The sequence below is a fragment of the Danio rerio genome, chromosome 16, assembly GCF_052040795.2.
Source record: "Danio rerio strain M-AB ecotype USA chromosome 16, GRCz13ab, whole genome shotgun sequence".
Classification (NCBI taxonomy): Eukaryota; Metazoa; Chordata; class Actinopteri; order Cypriniformes; family Danionidae; genus Danio; species Danio rerio.
Window position 1 is genome coordinate 48,822,222 of NC_141036.1, and position 19,760 is coordinate 48,841,981.

The 19,760-nt window shown below is 34.1% G+C and overlaps 2 protein-coding genes across 3 annotated transcripts in view; both read left to right on the plus strand.

Moving 5' to 3' along the window:
- Positions 1-19,760, plus strand: part of dpy19l1l (dpy-19-like 1, like (H. sapiens)) — a 754,017-nt gene that overhangs the window by 409,330 nt on the left and 324,927 nt on the right. The window lies entirely within an intron of this gene.
- Positions 1-19,760, plus strand: part of rundc3b (RUN domain containing 3b) — a 47,683-nt gene that overhangs the window by 2,125 nt on the left and 25,798 nt on the right. The window contains 2 exon segments of the mRNA NM_001007416.1: positions 8,502-8,617; positions 11,459-11,592. Coding sequence (NP_001007417.1) covers positions 8,502-8,617; positions 11,459-11,592 — 250 coding nt within the window.

The following is a 19,760-nucleotide window of genomic DNA, read 5'->3' on the forward strand; positions in this document are numbered from 1 at the left end:
AAGTCACTTGAAACCCCAGTCAAGATAAACTGATCATATTGTAAAAGTAAGCTTAAAAATGGTTGCTTCAGCAAATACCTTTGTATCTAACGTTTGCTTTTTAAAAAGACTATCAGTAAGGTTAAAGATAAGGTGCTTTGTTATTTTAAAATGTGATCGAGCCTTTACGGTTGCTTTGAATCAAAATTTACCATGTTTATTTAACCGGCTCACGTTGTTATTCTTAAGGTGAATGATTAATCTGCACAAGTTAATCCAATTAATATCTTTGTTTGTTTTGGTAATCTTCAATGAAAGTCTGACTATTTGCTTTTCTTTCGGTCACGGTTTTTCGGTACGGTTTGTGCTATGCTTAAAAAAACACTGCCTACAGAACAATTCAAAGAACAATAAACATATTTATTGGTTAACAAACACCTGATAATAACACAGGCGTCACACATTTGACTGTAGATTTGCATGTTCTCACATTAATTAAATTAAAGTAAGGCATTTCGAAAATTGTATGTTCAAAAAAAGTGCTTAAGAAAAACAAAGAGAGAAAAAAGCTTAAAATTCTCCTTTTTTCTACTTTACATCTAAACACAAAAGTTGCAACTAATTATGCAGATAATAATTATGTCCACATCTTAACTGAGCACTTTTAAAGTATTGATTACTTCTGTTTACATTATGCTGGCATTACCAAGGTAACAACGCATTTTTATTTATAATTTATATATGATTTTATTATGATTCCAGAAAGCTCCATTTCACTTATCAGCACTATAGTAGTGAATAAAACTTAAGCAAAGAGAGAGCGTTCAGCTCTTCTCTCTTAATTCAGCAGGAACAGTACAAGCAGTTCTTACCAGACAGCAGGTAAACAGAGTGAATAGCGGGAGTGATCGGGTGCGGAAGAACACCCAGCAGAAGCGGGACTTGGGTAACAGACCTGCTGTATGTTTACGTCCATAGGACGCTTCTGTGTTCGTACACAGACCTTGATCTGACTGTTAGGGTGCTTTCACACCTGTGAATTAATTCAGTTGTTCCGAAACAGATGTTACATTGTTGCTCTTTGCTTTTGGAGCGGTTCGCTTTCACACTGCAAAGTTTCTAATCGGACCAAAAGAGCTAAAACAAGTCACGTGCGACTAAACTCTCCTCACATTGGTCAGAGTGTCAGGGTTTATTTTGCTGCGTCCCGCTCAGCTGTCAGGAGAGGTGGTGGCTTGGTGGTGATTGACAAGGTTCAATCGAGCCGAGACCAACTCACTCAGATGTAAAACTGCAACACTCAAATTGCAGGTTTACAACACACTTTTTTTTAAAACACCACACACAATTCTCTGCATTTTGCACAATTTTCATGCAGAAAATCTTTTGTTTTAACTAGGAACACACTGTCATTCACAATTGTAAAGTCAGTTGCCCTACTTAGCATACTAACTCATCACAGGAGTAAACATTCGTCTCACAGAATTTCAATTTAAAAATCTCATCTGTAAAATAAATTAAAAAAAATTTAAAAAAAGCTCGTCTGGATCATAACTGGTTCACTTCCCACCCAAAATTTTTAGTGATTTATCTCCCTCCATATTCTCCATTCTTCAAACCTATTGAGGAATTGTTTTTCTGCCTGGAGATGTAAAGTGTTTGACCGAAATCCACACACACGTATACCCCTTCTCCAAGCAATAGCAGTTGATGCTTTTTATGGCTGGATTCACCATGCAAGGGGACATTTCCCCCACTTCTTGGCCAGACCAAAACAGATAAGAGAATGCAGTATAGCTGTTTTTTTTTTTTTTTTTTTACTGTAACTGTATTCTGTAAACACGTCTTGATGGTACATGTAGACCACGTTATCTGCAGCTTTGTGTTGGTTGGGACGAACACTGTGTACACAGTTTTTGTGGGGGAAATACAGTAAAATGTATTTGGTATTTGTGTGTTTTGTATAAAACAATATTCTGAAATATTTTACAGTGCACTTCTGTAGGCCTATGTACTGTCTGTCTGTAGCAAGTGTAACACTGAACAAAAAAGGCTGACAGTAAATCATTATGATGAATGGTCATAGTGTTTACCATTAAGCACATCAGTGTTCAACTGTTCTTATAATTGTCTATTGATGTGATGGCTTGTGTGTGTCATTTGAAAACAAAAGATCATTTTGAGAAGAAATCACATTGTTTTGAACGTAGAGTTTCATTTTGCAGAAGAATTGAAGAGTTTTGCCCAATGTGTGTGTGTTTTGTGATTTGCGTGTAGACTTCTGACAATATGAGACCTGCTTACAGAAAATGTGTGTAAACAATTGGAAAAAACTGTAATATACCCTCCCTTACTGTTTAGTTTGCTATGAGGGTATGATGTGCAAAAAAAAAAGCCATGCCCCGTACTCAATATTACCTTTCAGTTGGAAGTACATCAGCATACTGAAATGAGTCTCAGCATCTTCAGCTTTACACGGACTTTAACATTTAAGTCTCTGACATTTAATTTCTAAACTGCTGTAATTAATACAGCAAATAATGCAATAGGAATGATCAGCTGTCAGATGTAAAGTCTCTTAAAAAACTCTCTTCATTTTTTTAAACTATAACTGACAACTTTGGTTGACTCAGCTTTGCATTACTCAACGTCGCCCGCTTTCCTTCTGCTTAGTCCCTGTGTTTGTTTTGGTTTTTTTTTTTGGAGGAAATGAACTGCTAATTACTCTGGCATATGTTTTTTTGTTAGTATTAATTCAGTTTCTTGGCTGGAAGAGCATCCGCTGTGTAAAACATATGCTGGAATAGTTGGCGGTTCATTCCACTGTGGCGACCCCAGATTTATAAAGGGATTTAGCCGTAGGAAAATAAATGAATGAATTTTACTTGCACCCAAAACAATGAATCATAATTTCAGAGAAACTGAGAATTAGTTCACTTAGTTCATGCAGTTTTATAAAACATTTTATAAAACATTTTATATTGCAACTTTCCAAAACTTATGAGAGGAAGTCAAATTAGCGATAGCTGCTGTAGGACACGCACACACATCAGAACCCAAACATATTTGTATAAAAGTGAAAATGATTAATCACGTTAGTATGTTTGATTAGGCAGCATCACACAGGGCACGTTTGAAGCAGGAAAAACGTCAATCTGAACACAAATGAATGTCAAACCTGTGAGGAGGCACAGCAGGAATCAGCCAATCAAAAGGCTCAGAGTGTGACGTGATGCGTTCACTCATTTACAATCACAGAGTGAAGCTCAAACAAACAAAGGCATTTTAATGTTTGTGTCTGAGGAAGAAGAACAGAGGAGCAGATAAGCAAAAATCCATTTCCGCTCCTGTTCATCCTGTGAGATCTGATCCAGAGGACTGAATGAAATCACCGCAGGTCTCTTTGAGTGATAACACCGTCTCAGAGAATCATGAAAGGGGCTGAATGAAGTCTTAAATGCTCCTGAAATGATCACGAAACTTCAAAAAGTCTATTTCAGGATCTTCTCAGCTGAAATGTCGGGCCGGATTAATCTGAGAAATTCAATTTTCTGAGATTGTGTTAGCAGTGTTTGTAAAATAAGTCATATTATTACAATCCTAAGTCACTTTAAAGATGCTGTATGTAAGTTTTTGACTTGAAGACACAGATTCAAAAAGAAAAGAATTCAGTTTACATGTTTTGTCTACATATAACAGGCAAAGCAAATAAGAAACATTTAAAGGAAAAACAACATGAAAATTAAACTAAAAAAACACCCACATAACAAGCAAACTTGTTACAAAGACCTGTTTGAACAACAGTATGATGACAAAGCATGTTAAAACATTACACAAATGATGCATTATTATGAGAGTTCTATTTTTCAAGGTAAAAGGATTCCAAACTTTGTCAAATTGTTCAAGTTTTCTTTTTAAATAGTATGTAATTTGCTCCAAATCTAACATAGAGGCAATTTCTCCAAGCCACAGTTTACATGTAGGGCAGTGGTTCCCAAACTTTTTGCTGTGTGCACCCCGTTTAATAGTTGACAGCTGTCAAGCACCCCTTCCTCAGATTAAACTCCACATTTTTTACTACAATAACTAAATACACATATTTTCTGTATACGTGATTAAGATAAAAATAATAAATTACGTGAATTTAATGGACAAGCTTTTTTGAAGTTGATCATTTTCACAGCTTCATTAAGTATAGACAAAAGTCACTAGAGCACCTTGGTGGATGCTGCAGAGTGCTCAAGAAACCGATGGTGCAACTTTTCAGATGAAAGGTACTACTTTTTTGTGCCTCCTTTTTACTTCTTCTGCGTTTCCACCAATTTTCCTTTAAAAAAACAAAAACTTACAGGCATGTCTTGTAAGTGGCTGTGTCTTATTAGTAAGTGTCAAATCATATATTCATCCCTACTGTCACCTGACTTCTTCAAAGTGCCAGTTTTTGACCAGGTGTCCATTTTGATGAATATAGTAAGCAGAAAAACAATTACGAATCTACTATCACTTGGCGCCTAATGTGAAATGGCGGGGCTATTGTGACGGAGACATGAAACCACGAGATGAGCGAGTATGCATGGGTTGTAAATTACAATTTGTAATGTGATTTTTTTTTTTTTCTCTCAGTGAATTTATTTCTCTCATAAATATGACATGTGAGGTTTGCCCAAGATAAATGCATAAAAATATTAAAAGATAACATTTTCCGTCCGCAAGACGGTGGCGCAGTGGGTTGTGCTGTAGCCTCACAGTAAGAAGGTCGCTGGTTCGAGCCTCGGCTGGGTCAGTTGGTGTTTCTGTGTGGAGTTTGCATGTTCTCCCCGTGTTGGCGTGGGTTTCCTCCGGGTGCTCTGGTTTTCCCCACAGTCCAAAGACATGCGGTACAGTCGAATCGGGTAGGCTAAATTATCCGTAGTGTATTAGTGTGAATGAGTGTGTATGGATGTTTCCCAGAGATGGGTTGCAGCTGGAAGGGCATCCGCTGTGTAAAACATATGCTGGAAAAGTTGGCGGTTCACTCCGCTGTGGCGACCTCTAATTAATAAAGGGACTAAGCCGAAAAGAAAATGAATGAATAAATGAGTTTTCCGCCATTACAAACATTCTCTCGCGCACCCCTAGTGGTCAGACTGCGCACTCCTAGGGGTGCACGCACTCCAGTTTGGGAACCGGTGATGTAGGGGATTCCTTTTTTTCTAAAACAGTTGCAGTAGCTTCTTGGCAGTAGTTAAGCAGTATGAGAGCATTTTATTTTGTGTATTTGACAACAAATGCATTTGTTCAGAGAATCCCAGAATTACAAACAATGGATCTGGTTGTAATTGCAACTTCTAGACCTCGGAAAGCGCTTCAAAAATTCCATTCCAATAATTCTGTATCTTAGAACAGAAAATAAACCTGTGAGATAGATCTGCATCTGATGAATTACGTTTGTCACAAAGAGGTGAAATATTTTGGAAGATGCAGATGAAGATGTAGTTTTTTCTTTGAATGATGTTGTTTTTGACCCTTCTAAAGCATAAAAAACCATCATATGTTTGCAGATATTAAAGAATCATGCCAAGTGAACATTCTTGTTGATCTGAAAAACAATGCTGAAGTCAGATATTCTGCTTTGAACATGTGCGCTACGTGCCAGAATGTCTGTCTTTGTTTTGGTTCTTTTGACCCGCCCAATGCCACTTTAGCCAATTGTATTTAAGCACTTGGGTTGCCTTGATGGAAAACAGCGTATTTCATTCATTCAGTTATGAAGGCTCACAAAGTGTGTGTCTGCAACTGAATTGACAGTAGCAGACTATGAAATGAGACTCAGATTCAGAGTTCCACATGAGGTTATTAATTAGCAAATAAGATAAATATTACAAATGTAAACATTAGGTGAGCAGGTGATATTGTAATCCCATGGTCTAACAACACGATACGTGACAAGATTTGCAGTGATAAGCCAACCTGAACACAGTGTCTTCTGGAAGACATTATTGCTAATTTTCCTATTAATTATGCTATATTAATATATTTATGTTGTGTACTGTATTATAAGGCTATTCAGGATTATCTAATTAGCTTTATTTATTTTTTTCTTGATGTAATTTTTACTTTTAATTTAAATGAAATTTTAATTTAATTTAAATTATTATTTTTTTGTTTTTATATATTTAACAATATTTTAAATTCATTATGTAATATTTATATATAATTTTATTTCATTCCAGGTTTCGTAAATAAATTTTAATAGTTTTTAGTTTCATTGATAAAATAATCTAATGAGACATTTGAAGTTAATTGCAAATTCGTTATATAAAGCGCTGCGGCACATTTGATAATGGTTCAGTTTTTTTTTATACATATGATGATGTTTAATCAGTACTGTCTGTTCGAACTTTCATCTTTTTTTTCCTCCACATTTGCTCTGTGTTTTAGAAAGGAAATGTCAGGAGAGAAATTTTCTCTGAAATGACATTTGCAAGAAGGCTGCTGGGTATTCGGAAGTCATGAGGAGACGAATAAAAGCACAAGAGCTGCCGATAATGAAAAGGACAGTCATTTATGCCATAATTACATTTGATGAGAGCATAATAAACGGCTATAATGGTGCTCCACAAAACAAGAGATATCTCTTTTGGCTCCTAAATGCACTTTTAGGAGTGTTTTAAAAGCTTAATTTTTGGAGTTTAACTGGAGACTCGGCTCTATTTCGTCTGTTTAAGCGCTGAATTATGTGTACTTTGAGTTTTCTATTTTCATCTGCGTCAGTGCATCTGTCCTAAAATTACTGAAATTAAAATAAATGGAAAGCTAAATGGAAATTCTAAAAATAACAAGCTTATATTTTATGCTGTTTAACGATTAATTGACTAATTAAAAAAAATTATGTTAAATAAAATTATATACCTTCACCGGCCACTTTGATTGGGTACTACACTGGCACACTTACACTTACCAGCAACAACACTCAGGTAGACTGTGGCATTGACATAATGCTTAATTAGTACTAATGAGCCTAAAGTGTGCCAAGAAAATATCCCCCACATCATTACACCACTACCAGCCTGAACCGCTGATACAAGGCAGGATGAATCCATGCTGTCATGGTGTTGATGCGTAATTCTGACCCTACCATCCGAATGTTGCAGTAGAAATCCAGACTCATCAGACCAGGCAACGTTTTTTCAATCTTCTATTGTCCAGTTTTGGTGAGCCTAGCCTCTGTTTTCTGTTCTTAGCTGACAGGAGTGGCACCTGCTGTGGTCTTCTGCTACTGTAGCCCATCTGCCTCAAGGTTGGACGCGTTGTGCATTCAGAGATGCTCTTCTGCATACCTCGGTTGTAACGAGTGGTTATTTGAGTTACTCTTGCCTTTCTATTAGCTAGAACCAGTCTGGCAATTCTCCTCTGACCTCCTCTGGCATCAACAAGGCATTTGCACCCACAGAACTGCCGCTCACTGGATATTTTTTTTTCGTTTTCGGACCTCTGTAAACCCTCGAGATGGTTGTGCTTTAAAATCCCAGTAGATCAGCAGTTTCTAAAATACTCAGACCAACCCAATCATCAACCATTCTACATTCAAAGTCACTTAAATCCCCTCTCTTCCCAATTCTGATGCTCTGCTTGAATTCCAGCAGACCGTCTTGACCATGTCTACATGCCTAAATTCATTGTGTTGCTGCCATGTGACTGGCTGATTATAAGTTTGCGTTGATGAGCAGTTGGATAGGTGTACCTTATAAATTGGCCAGTGAGTGTATAATACATGCATCTATACAGTGTATATTCATTATGTATATGGAAATGCACTCATACTAATTTAATTTATAAACATTTACTTGCGTATATATACTTTTATTTATATATATATATATATATAAATATATATATATATATATATATATATATATATATATATATATATATATATATATATATATATTTAGACATGGATATGTGTATATATACACACACACACACATTAATCACATAATATATTATTTAATAATTTTTATTTTGTGTTCATTTAGCCACGAATAATTTTTAACAGCACTACATGTACAACAATTATAAAACTAATATTAAAAGAAAAAATTAAATGGGTTTATTATAAAAGGTAATTAAAAAATATTACATAATAGAATATAAGTTACACTGTCACTATTTTTCTGCTTTTTCAAAGTGCGCAAAACTGTTGTACGTGTTGTAAAAGCAAAACTGTATGATGTATATAACAAATACATATGTTATGTATGTATGTTTATTGAGAATTGTCTTTTATTTGCATCAATGTTCAAAATCCTATAAATGTTAAATAAAACATGCATATTTAAAAATTGTATGGTGTATAAAAATGAACATTTCTCTAACCTCATATTGGCATTATGTGAGCTTTAAAATGATGAAATCTTGGGTAATATTTGTATAATTAAATTTTGTCAGTGTTTTACTGTACGAGCTGTTGAGAGTTTATGAGAGTTTAAGCTGTGTTGTGTGTATTTCTGTCATGCTGATGTTTGTGTTTGTCTGCTCAGGTTCTCCGTGAAGACCCTCATTGATCGCTCATGTTTTGAGACGATAGACGACACGTCTGCTGAGTTCATCAACTTTGTTTCTATTCTAGAACATATTCTGAGCCACAGACTCAAGGGTGAGGAAGAAAACACACACACACACACACACACACACACACACACACACACACACACACACACACACACACACACACTACTACTACTACTACTACTACTACTACTTGAACTACTTAATTTTAAAAAGCTGAAACAACAAAATTGAGTTTTTTGGGACAACTTAATTGTTTTATGTTCAATCCATTTAAGTTTGTAAAAACTAATAAGTTAACTTTATTCCTTGATGTCATGCCAACACAAATCGATTGAGTGGAGCTACACTACAGTGGTTTTCTAAGACTTTCTCTAGATGTTATGTATTTTATACTGTTAAAACCGTTTATTATATAGCCCAGGGGTCACCAACCCTGTTCCTGGAGAGCTACCTTCCTGCACATTTCAGTTACAACCCTAACCAAACACACCTGTTTGTAATTATCAAGTGCTGCTTTAGGTACTATTAATTGGTTCAGGTGTGTTTGATCAGGGTTGGGACTGAATTCTGCAGGAAGGTAGCTCTCCAGGAACAGGGCTGGTGACCCCTGATATAGCCTTATTATGCGTTTACACCGAAGGCGGCGAACACGAACGCAAAGTTACCCTCTCCCTGCCCCTAAAACCAACCCTCACATGACACCTGTGGTCAATTTTGAATGTGAAAAGACCCGATTAAGTATGATTTTTACGCATTTTGAATTACGAGGACACACTCAAAAATGATGTTTGCTGTTTGTTCAAACTACTTATTTCAAATAAGCTGAAACACAATTGTTGAGCCTTATCTTTTTGACTTACTGTATGTATTAACATACAGTATTTTTATTTAAAACAATTAAATAGATACAAAACTAAAAAAAGTAACAAATTATTACTTTGATAACTGGAAAAGAATATTTAAACCTGTTTACAATATACTGATGCTCTATTTTTCTAGGCTTTATTGGTGATAATGGTCAGGAATGTTGGACCATTATTGCATTTTAGCTTATAAGTAGATTACACAAACTAGCCAGACAGTATTGTGTGAATTGTGGAGTGGGCTAAGTAAAAAAAAAACTGTATTTTTTTTTTTTTTTGTGTGTGTGCGCTCTTTTTCTTTCCATTATAAACAATATATTTGTAGAGCAGCTCATGTTCTGTAGTCATTAATATTTTGATAAACTTACTAATAAACTAATAGGTAGAACTGTCAAATATATGAACAAAAGCAAGTGATGCATCAAAGTTTGATTAAAAACAAATCTCGAATGGTTATAAAAATCTTCATAATCATCAAAATAATTTATACAAATAATTTATTTAAAAATCTTGAATGATAATAATGATATGATGTAGTTCTGGAAACGTCCTACTACTCTGTTTATCCATCTGACTTTACCGTCAGTTTCTTTTGACTGCCCCCTGTCGTTTTAAAGAATATCACAACAGCAAATGCAGCAAGTATAAAAGCCTTGTCTGTTTCGTGAGGTGCAAACGCAGTCAGCGGAGGTCCACGACACGTCGCCAGGCGAAAGTATAAATCAGCCTTTAATAGTAGTAGTAGTAGTAGTTGGAAACTATTTGTGATGCAATTTTTTTATCCAGTTCTTTTAAGAGTAATAATGACTGTATTGTAATGATTCTTTTTAATGTTTTGATGTTTTATTCTTAATATAAATAATATAGAAAATTTTAAAGTATTAATTACACGCATGATTAAATAAAATGTTTTTATTTTCCTCAATTTCTGTTTAATGTAGAGAAGATTTTTCAACACATTTCTAAACTCTTTTCTGATAACTGATTTATTTTATCTTTGCCATGAAGATATTTTTCAAGACTACATTGTAAAAATTAAAAACTGCTTTTATTCTTGACAAAATAAAACAAATAAGACGAATAAGAAAAAAACATTATCAGACATACTGTGAATTTTTTTTTTTCTTGCTCTGTTAAACATCATTTGGGAAATATTTAAAAAAAGAAAAAAAAAATCAATTGGGGTTGGGGCTGGGCTTATAAATCTGACTTCAACTATATATATATATATGTATATATATGTATATATATATATATATATATATATATATATATATATATATATATATAAATATATATATATATATATATATATATATATATATATATACACACACACGCACACACACATATATGCATATGTAATTATGAAAATTTTTACATGTTAAATATACATGTTAAATGCAATTACAACTTTTTTTATATTCAATAAAAGTAATATAGCTAAAGTTTATATATATATATATATATATATATATATATATATATATATATATATATATATAGAGAGAGAGAGAGAGAGAGAGAGAGAGAGAAAGAGAGAGAGAGAGAGAGAGAGAGAGAGAGAGATTTTTTATTTATTTGATATTTGTTAAGCCACACACACACGCAGTTGAAACAGACACACACGCACGCATGCACGCACTGACACACAGATGTAATGAGGTATAAATAAAGCCCTGAGTGTCTCATTTTGGATTCGAGAGTCGACTCGCACAGCATGACAAAACAGTATAAATATCCGTTTTTCAGCCTTCCAGCAAATGTTTGATCTCTCCATGTGTATGTATATTCTCTACAACATCTTAAAAGGCTGAACTCCCCGCGGAGCTCCTCACTTGTCAGATTCAATCCGTTTAATGACTGGCTTGGATGTTTACCCACAATTCCTCTGCACTAAAACACACAACTGCATTTAAACAAAACAAAATCAGCAGCTTTTTATTCTGGAGTGGTTTCGCCTCTGAATGAATGCATTGCTCTTCTTGTGGAATCAATGTTTTGTTCTGTGTGTGTGTGTCTGTGTGTATGTGTGTGTCTTTGTGTGCCTGTGTGTTCTGTAGGTCAAGTGAGCTGGTTTGGATATGAGAGTCCTCGTAGTTTTTGGGATTTCATCCGCATGGCGTGTAGTAAAGTCCCTCACAGCTGCATCCACAGCATCGAGAACATGGAGAACGTCCGCAGCTCCAGAGCGAAGGTCAGGACACACATCTATTGTGCTGTTGTTGTGTCATTACTATACTGTTGTAGTGTTTATTGATATTTTAAATTAGCTTTAATTTTAATTTGGTTAAAAAAAAATACTGTTATTGGGGCGGCATGGTGGCTCACTGTGTTGGCGTGGGTTTCCTCTGGGTGCTTCAGTTTGCCCCACAGTTCAAAGACATGCGCTATAGGTGAATTGGAGAAACTAAATTGATCATAGTGTATGTGCATGTGAGAGTGTATGGGTTTTTTCCAATACTGGGTTGCAGCTGGAAGGGTATCCGCTGTGAAAAACATACGATGGATAAGTTGGCGGTTCATTCCACTGTGGCAACCCCTGATTAATAAAGGGACTAAGCCGAAGGAAAATGAATGAATGAATGAATGAATGAATGAATATATTATGAATGAATGAATTCCTATCAGCTTTATTTTTTTTGGTTTTAGCAATTAGTTGCCAATTCAACATTTTATTTTATTTTCAGGTTTTAAATTTGTGTTACAGGATTATCTTAATTAACTAAATTATTGGTAAAATTTCCAATGATGTTTGTACAAAATTATAGAAAAATATTTAATGGGCCAGAGGTGACAAAGTAAATTTTTAATATTAAGTATTGGTATTTGTACTAACTACCAACAACGAATATGAATAATTACTGTTATTAATTACATTATGAGTCAGTCCTAATTTTATATATTTTCAATATCTTTTATATAATAACAATGATAATTAATAATAAAAATAATAAATGTGATGACAAATAAAAATGGCAAAACAACAAAAAACTAGTCGCTTAACAAAACAAAAGGAAAACATAAAATATAAAAAAGACCTAGTTAATTTGCTTTATATTATATTATATTATATTATATTATATTATATTATATTATATTATATTATTCATTCATTCATTCATTCATTTTCTTGTCGGCTTAGTCCCTTTATTAATCCAGGCTTGCCACAGCGAAATGAACTGCCAACTTATCCAGCAAGTTTTTACGCAGCGGATGCCCTTCCGGCCACAACCCATCTCTGGGAAATATATTATATTATATTATATTATATTATATTATATTATATTATATTATATTATATTATATTATATTATATTATATTATATTATATTATAGTATATTATATTATATTATATCATATTATATTATATTATATTATATTATATTATATTATATTATATTATATTATATTATATTACATCTGCTAGCTGTGAAGTATGTACAGTACTTCTATATTTTAAATTTTTATTTAGTTTAACTTAATTTATTAAAATAATTGAAAAAAAAAACATAAACCTATAAAAAAGAAGAAAAAATTACTTAAACTGTAACCCAAAATTTGAAAAAAATAAAAATAAGACTCATTTCAATTGGTTAAAACAGTAGGAAACACTGATTTTCATTGACATTAACAATAAAAGGACTGATTTACTGTCGCAAAGTATGAAAAGAGGAAAGCGGAACCAGCAGATCAGACTAGTCCTGTAGAAATCTCAGTGATGTGAACAGAAGCGGTCAGCTAAGACAGATCGCCTCAGGCTCAAATGTGTCTGCTTTGATGTTAATATCAGACGTAAAACCAGCTCAGTGCCTTCGCTCTGCTGAATAACTTCAGCGTTAAAGGCTTTTGTGGCTGACAGGTAAAAGCAATCCTCTTTCCCTTATACTCTCTCTCTCTCTCTCTCTCTCTCTCTCTCTCTCTCTCTCTCTCTCTCTCTCTCTCTCTCTCTCTCTCTCTCTCTCTCCCTCTCTCTCCCTCTCTTTCTCTCTCTCTCTTTCAAATTCAAAAAGAGCTTTATTGGCATAGCGCGTCCAGTATTACCAAAGCAGTGCAGACTACAGTACATAAACAAGGAATAAAATTGTAAATTGTATTATATAATACATACTGCATGATATTGGAAAAAACTGACATTGTGATATTTTTTTCTGTGATATTTTAACAAGTTTATTTGAACTCTATTTGAAGAACTCTTACTTTTACTCTGTTATGGTTTTCTTTGTTTTCTGGTTAACTCTAATTCCAAATTGACAATGCAGATCCTGCGATGTGACTATTGCGGATGCACACGTTGCGATATCAGTGCTGAAATGATATATTGTGCAGCTCTTAATACATACATACAGAAAAAAAACACAGTTAGAATTTTGATAAGGCAACAAGGCAAGTTTATTTAAATAGCACATTTCATACACAATGGTAAATCAAAGTGCCTTACATAAACAAGACTAGAAAACAAGAGAATAAAAACAACAAAGAATAAAAATGATTGAAAACAGATTAAAATGTTTTAAAACAGGTTTTAAAGAAATGATAAGAAAGTGAAACCTCCGTGAAGTTGGCACCCCATAAAAACAAATAATCCCCAATACTATGCCATTCGTTTGTGCTACGTTTGTGCTGATTTGTGCCGCAAAAACGAACGTTTGTGCTGGTTTGGGGTCTGAGATATTAAGCATTATTTTTTTAACCGTGTGACGTCACTCTCCACCCCATGTTGCGCAATTGACTTCAAAACAGCACAGGTCGTTTGTGCTCGGTTTGTGCTGGTTTGTGCCGTTAAAACGAACACGGTATCTGTTTTCCTCTTTTAGATATAAGCAAAATATTTCGGGAGCCGTGACGTCACTCTCCACCCCATTTCCTCCAAATCGCACAAAACTGGTATCATTCGTTTGTGCTGGGTTTGTGCCGGTTTGTGCCGTTAAAATAAACACTTTATCTATTTTCGTTGTTTAGATATAATCAAAATATTTCGGGAGCCGTGACGTCATTCTCCACCCCATGTTGTCTAAATCACACCAAACTGGTCTCATTCGTTTGTGCTCGGTTTGTGCTGGTTTGTGCCGTTAAAATAAACACTTTATCTATTTTTATTGTTTAGATATTGCCTTTTCAAAACATTTCGGGAGCCGTAACGTCACTCTCCACTCCAGGTTGTCTAAATTGCACAAAACAGGTGTCATATGTTAGTGCTGGATTTGTGCTGGTTTGTGCCGTTAAAATAAACACTTTATCTATGTTTATTGATTAGATATTGCCTAATCAAAACATTTCGGGAGCCGCGATGTCATTCAGCGCCCCATTATTTCCTCTAAATTGCACAAAACAGGTGTGCTGGATTTGTGCTGGTTTGTGCCATAACAATTAACACTTTATCTATGTTTATTGATTAGATATTGCCTAATCAAAACATTTTGGGAGCCGCGACGTCACTCAGCGCCCCATTATTTCCTCTAAATTGCACAAAACAGGTGTCATATGCTGGATTTGTGCTGGTTTGTGCTATAACAATTAACACTTTATCCATGTTTATTGATTAGATATTGACTAATTAAAACATTTCGGGAGCCGCGACGTCACTTAGCGCCCCATTCCTCTAAAATGCACAAAACAGGTGACATTCTTTAGTGCTGGATTTGTGCTGGTTATGCCATTAAAATAAACACTTTATCTGTTTGTATTGTTTAGATATTGCCTAATCAAAACACTTTGGGAGCCGCGACGTAACTCTATATTGCACAAAACATTCAATTGTACTGGTTTTGCCATTTAACCAAAATATTTGGTTAGATTTGTGCTGGTTTGTGCCATGAAAATGAACAACAGATGTTTATATTTGTGCGCACATATGTTACTTTCGTTTGCTCACAAATTGTGCTCGTTTGTGCTGCAAAAATATTATTTGTAAAAAAATAATATCAGATCATTAAGAGGTCTCTCCACCCCAGTTGCTACATATTTACTAAAATAGTCTCAATTGTGTTATGTGACATATTAAAAAAATTGCAAATATATGACAGAAGATTGTGATACAATATGAGACATATTAAATTCACAGGCCTACTTTCCACTGACTGAAAATCATCCACCCGCACAGTTGGCCTCAAACTAAAATATAATTCGTATATTTTTCTTGGAAAAAATATTTTTTGAAACAAATTTCGTATATAGTTTGTCTCTTTAAAAGCCGCTTTTCCAATCGTTCGGACCCTTTTTTATGCTGAGCTGTTTTATGCTGAGCTGCAAATCAATTTTATTTGGAGGGAAAATTACCTAAATTTAACGTGATGAATGAAAATGATTGGAGGGGAAATAAATTTATCAAAAATTTCATACATTAAGGAAAAATAAACAATGATAATAAAACAATAATAGTGCATTTGTATTATAGTGGCAGAAATATATTTTTTGAGAGGCCTTGGGCAAAGTAAGCGTGCACTTTCACTAATAAAAAATATAGCACTTAAATTATTTCATTTTTAACAATCAATAAATTAGTTGATAAAAATCTAAAATATATATTTTCTTGGTAAAAAAACATTTAAACAATGGCTGTTATTTATTTTAGTATTCAAACATTAAGTACCGATTTTTTCAAGTGAAATAAGAATGAAAATGAAACAACAGCATATCAGGATGTAAAGCATATTCATATTAAAGTAATTCCTTGAGATTTTAGAAAATATAGCTACCCAGTATATATTAAAGATCACAGAGAAATTACATGTCCCCAAAAATGTCCAGCTTATATTTAACTGAATTGTATAAATATTGAAAAGTGCTCATTTTATTTTTATTAAATTTTTGTTTAATATTTGTAATTTTTTATCAGCAAAAACAATATCAACATTTAAGAATCTATATTTATGTTATTCATTCATTCATTCATTCATTCATTAATTCATTCGACTTGTTTATTGGTGCATATATAGGCTATAATTTAAATTATACAACAGTAACTTGGACAGTAAAGCTTTCAAACAAAAGTCCAAAAAACTAAAGTTTTAAAGTTTAAATAAATTTTCTCCGGTGACGGCCGACATCACAACACGCCGTATAACCGTCCTTCAGGTGGTAGCCTATAGCCGGCATTAAATTACAAAACAAGCTGTCTGGCCCTTGAATTAAAAAAGTTTAGTTATTTCCTCATTGTTTAAAGAGTCTAAAAGTTATTAAATATAAAATAAATATAATAATATTAATAATAATGACAATAATAAGAAGATAACTAAGGATAATTAAAATATAACAAAATATTACATGTTTATCTTTTATTAAACCAAATCAAAATGGTCAAAATAACATCCTACAGCCCGTGATAAAAACGCACAGTGTTTACCAATTAAGTGAATGTAAATATTTTATATGATTGTTGTTATTGTTATTATTATTATTAATTGTAATTAATTAATCAATTATTTATTGTTATTTTATTGCCATTTGGACATTGTTCTTTTACTGTATGACAAACAACACAATCACGAAAACCAAAACTTATCTGTAGAAAACGCATAGCCTATGTTTGCGTGTGTTATAATCTATTTTTCCCCATAAAATAAAAAAATTAACTAAATAAGTCCACTAAAGCTGCTTTACTTATAAGTGGTAGGCCTACCTACCACAACAGAAAAGTTTAGGCTGCTAGTTTAAATACGAAAGCAGCCTAATATGGACGACCAGATGATAAGAGTATTTAAGAGAAAATCGCAGCATGGTTAAACAGGTAAAAAAAATGTATATTAATACATTTTTATAAAATTAATAAATAAAATTAATAAAAATTATATATATATATATATATATATATATATATATATATATATATATATATATATATATATATATATATATATATATATATATAAATAAATTTTTCCTCTATTGTTAAGCATGCTGGCTACTCATATGAGACTAAAAGGAAGTAGATAAGTAAAGCAGGGTTGTAGCCAATTATCTTTATATTGGCCAAGCCCTTTTACTTGGATTAAATCTGTCAAAATGATGTTCGCATCCTTCATGCTTTTTCTAATAATAAAAAAATCTCAGAATAACCTTGGCCTACACTATCTAAAAAAAAAATAAAGCATCTTAGACAAAATTTCTATCAGCCCAAACAAATTTAAATATTTTAAAATATGCGGGTAGCTGATATCATTAACTTTCATTCAATATTTTAAAAGAAGCAACACTAACGAAACTTTCAGGTACAATCCAGCACAAATGAAACGCACATAACGAGACTATTTTAGTAAATATGTAGCAACTGGGGTGGAGAGACCTCTTAATGATCTGATATTATTTTTTTACAAATAATATTTTTGCAGCACAAACGAGCACAATTGCACCTGTTTTGTGCAATATAGAGTTACGTCGCGGCTCCCAAAGTGTTTTGATTAGGCAATATCTAAACAATACAAACAGATAAAGTGTTTATTTTAATGGCATAACCAGCACAAATCCAGCACTAAAGAATGTCACCTGTTTTGTGCATTTTAGAGGAATGGGGCGCTAAGTGACGTCGCGGCTCCCGAAATGTTTTAATTAGTCAATATCTAATCAATAAACATGGATAAAGTGTTAATTGTTATAGCACAAACCAGCACAAATCCAGCATATGACACCTGTTTTGTGCAATTTAGAGGAAATAATGGGGCGCTGAGTGACGTCGCGGCTCCCAAAATGTTTTGATTAGGCAATATCTAATCAATAAACATAGATAAAGTGTTAATTGTTATGGCACAAACCAGCACAAATCCAGCACACCTGTTTTGTGCAATTTAGAGGAAATAATGGGGCGCTGAATGACATCGCGGCTCCCGAAATGTTTTGATTAGGCAATATCTAATCAATAAACATAGATAAAGTGTTTATTTTAACGGCACAAACCAGCACAAATCCAGCACTAACATATGACACCTGTTTTGTGCAATTTAGACAACCTGGAGTGGAGAGTGACGTTACGGCTCCCGAAATGTTTTGAAAAGGCAATATCTAAACAATAAAAATAGATAAAGTGTTTATTTTAACGGCACAAACCAGCACAAACCGAGCACAAACGAATGAGACCAGTTTGGTGTGATTTAGACAACATGGGGTGGAGAATGACGTCACGGCTCCCGAAATATTTTGATTATATCTAAACAACGAAAATAGATAAAGTGTTTATTTTAACGGCACAAACCGGCACAAACCCAGCACAAACGAATGATACCAGTTTTGTGCGATTTGGAGGAAATGGGGTGGAGAGTGACGTCACGGCTCCCGAAATATTTTGCTTATATCTAAAAGAGGAAAACAGATACCGTGTTCGTTTTAACGGCACAAACCAGCACAAACCGAGCACAAACGACCTGTGCTGTTTTGAAGTCAATTGCGCAACATGGGGTGGAGAGTGACGTCACACGGTTAAAAAAATAATACTTAATATCTCAGACCCCAAACCAGCACAAACGTTCGTTTTTGCGGCACAAATCAGCACAAACGTAGCACAAACGAATGGCATAGTTTTGGGGATTATTTGTTTTTATGGGGTGCCAACTTCACGGAGGTGAAAGGAAAAACATAATAGTGCGATATGTCGGTAACTGTGCTCATTCAGTAAAGGCACAGCTAAACAGATGTGTTTTCAGTCTTGATTTGAATGTGCCTAATGTTGGAGCACATCTGATCATTTAGTGACCATTTAGTGATTTATAGACAAGTAATAATACTTTAAAATCTATTCTGAATGTAACTGGGAGCCAGTGTAAAGACCTGAGGACAGGTGTGATGTGCTCTAATTTTCTGGTTCTGGTCAAAATCCTGGCAGCAGCGTTCTGGATGAGCTGCAGCTGTCTGACTGTCTTTTCGGGAAGGCCAGTGAGGAGTCCATTACAGTAATCCACCCTGCTGCTGATGAAAGCATGAACAAGTTTCTCTACATCCTCACCAGAAACAAAGCATCTCATTTTTGCAATGTTTTTAAGATGATAGTATGCTGATTTACTTACTGCTTTGACATGACTATTGAAACTTAGATCTGACTCCAGAGTCACACCAAGATTCTTGACCTTATTTATCGTTGTTTGCCCATTAGAGTCACACCAAGATTCTTGACCTTATTTATCGTTGTTTGCCCATTAGAGCCAAGGTACAGATTCACCTTGAGGACCTCATCCAAACCAAGTGTGCCGCAAGCCTGCGTTTGAGTGAAGGTCTCGGCCGTTAGATCGCCCCCTGGGGGCTGGCTGCAGTACAAGTCATAAAGCCCGCCTCCTCCATGTTAATGAAGGAGACTTGAGCCCACATAAAAAAAATTATTACACTTGCAATAAAATGTCCCGAAAGATGGTTCTGGTCGATTAAGGCACTGGTTATTG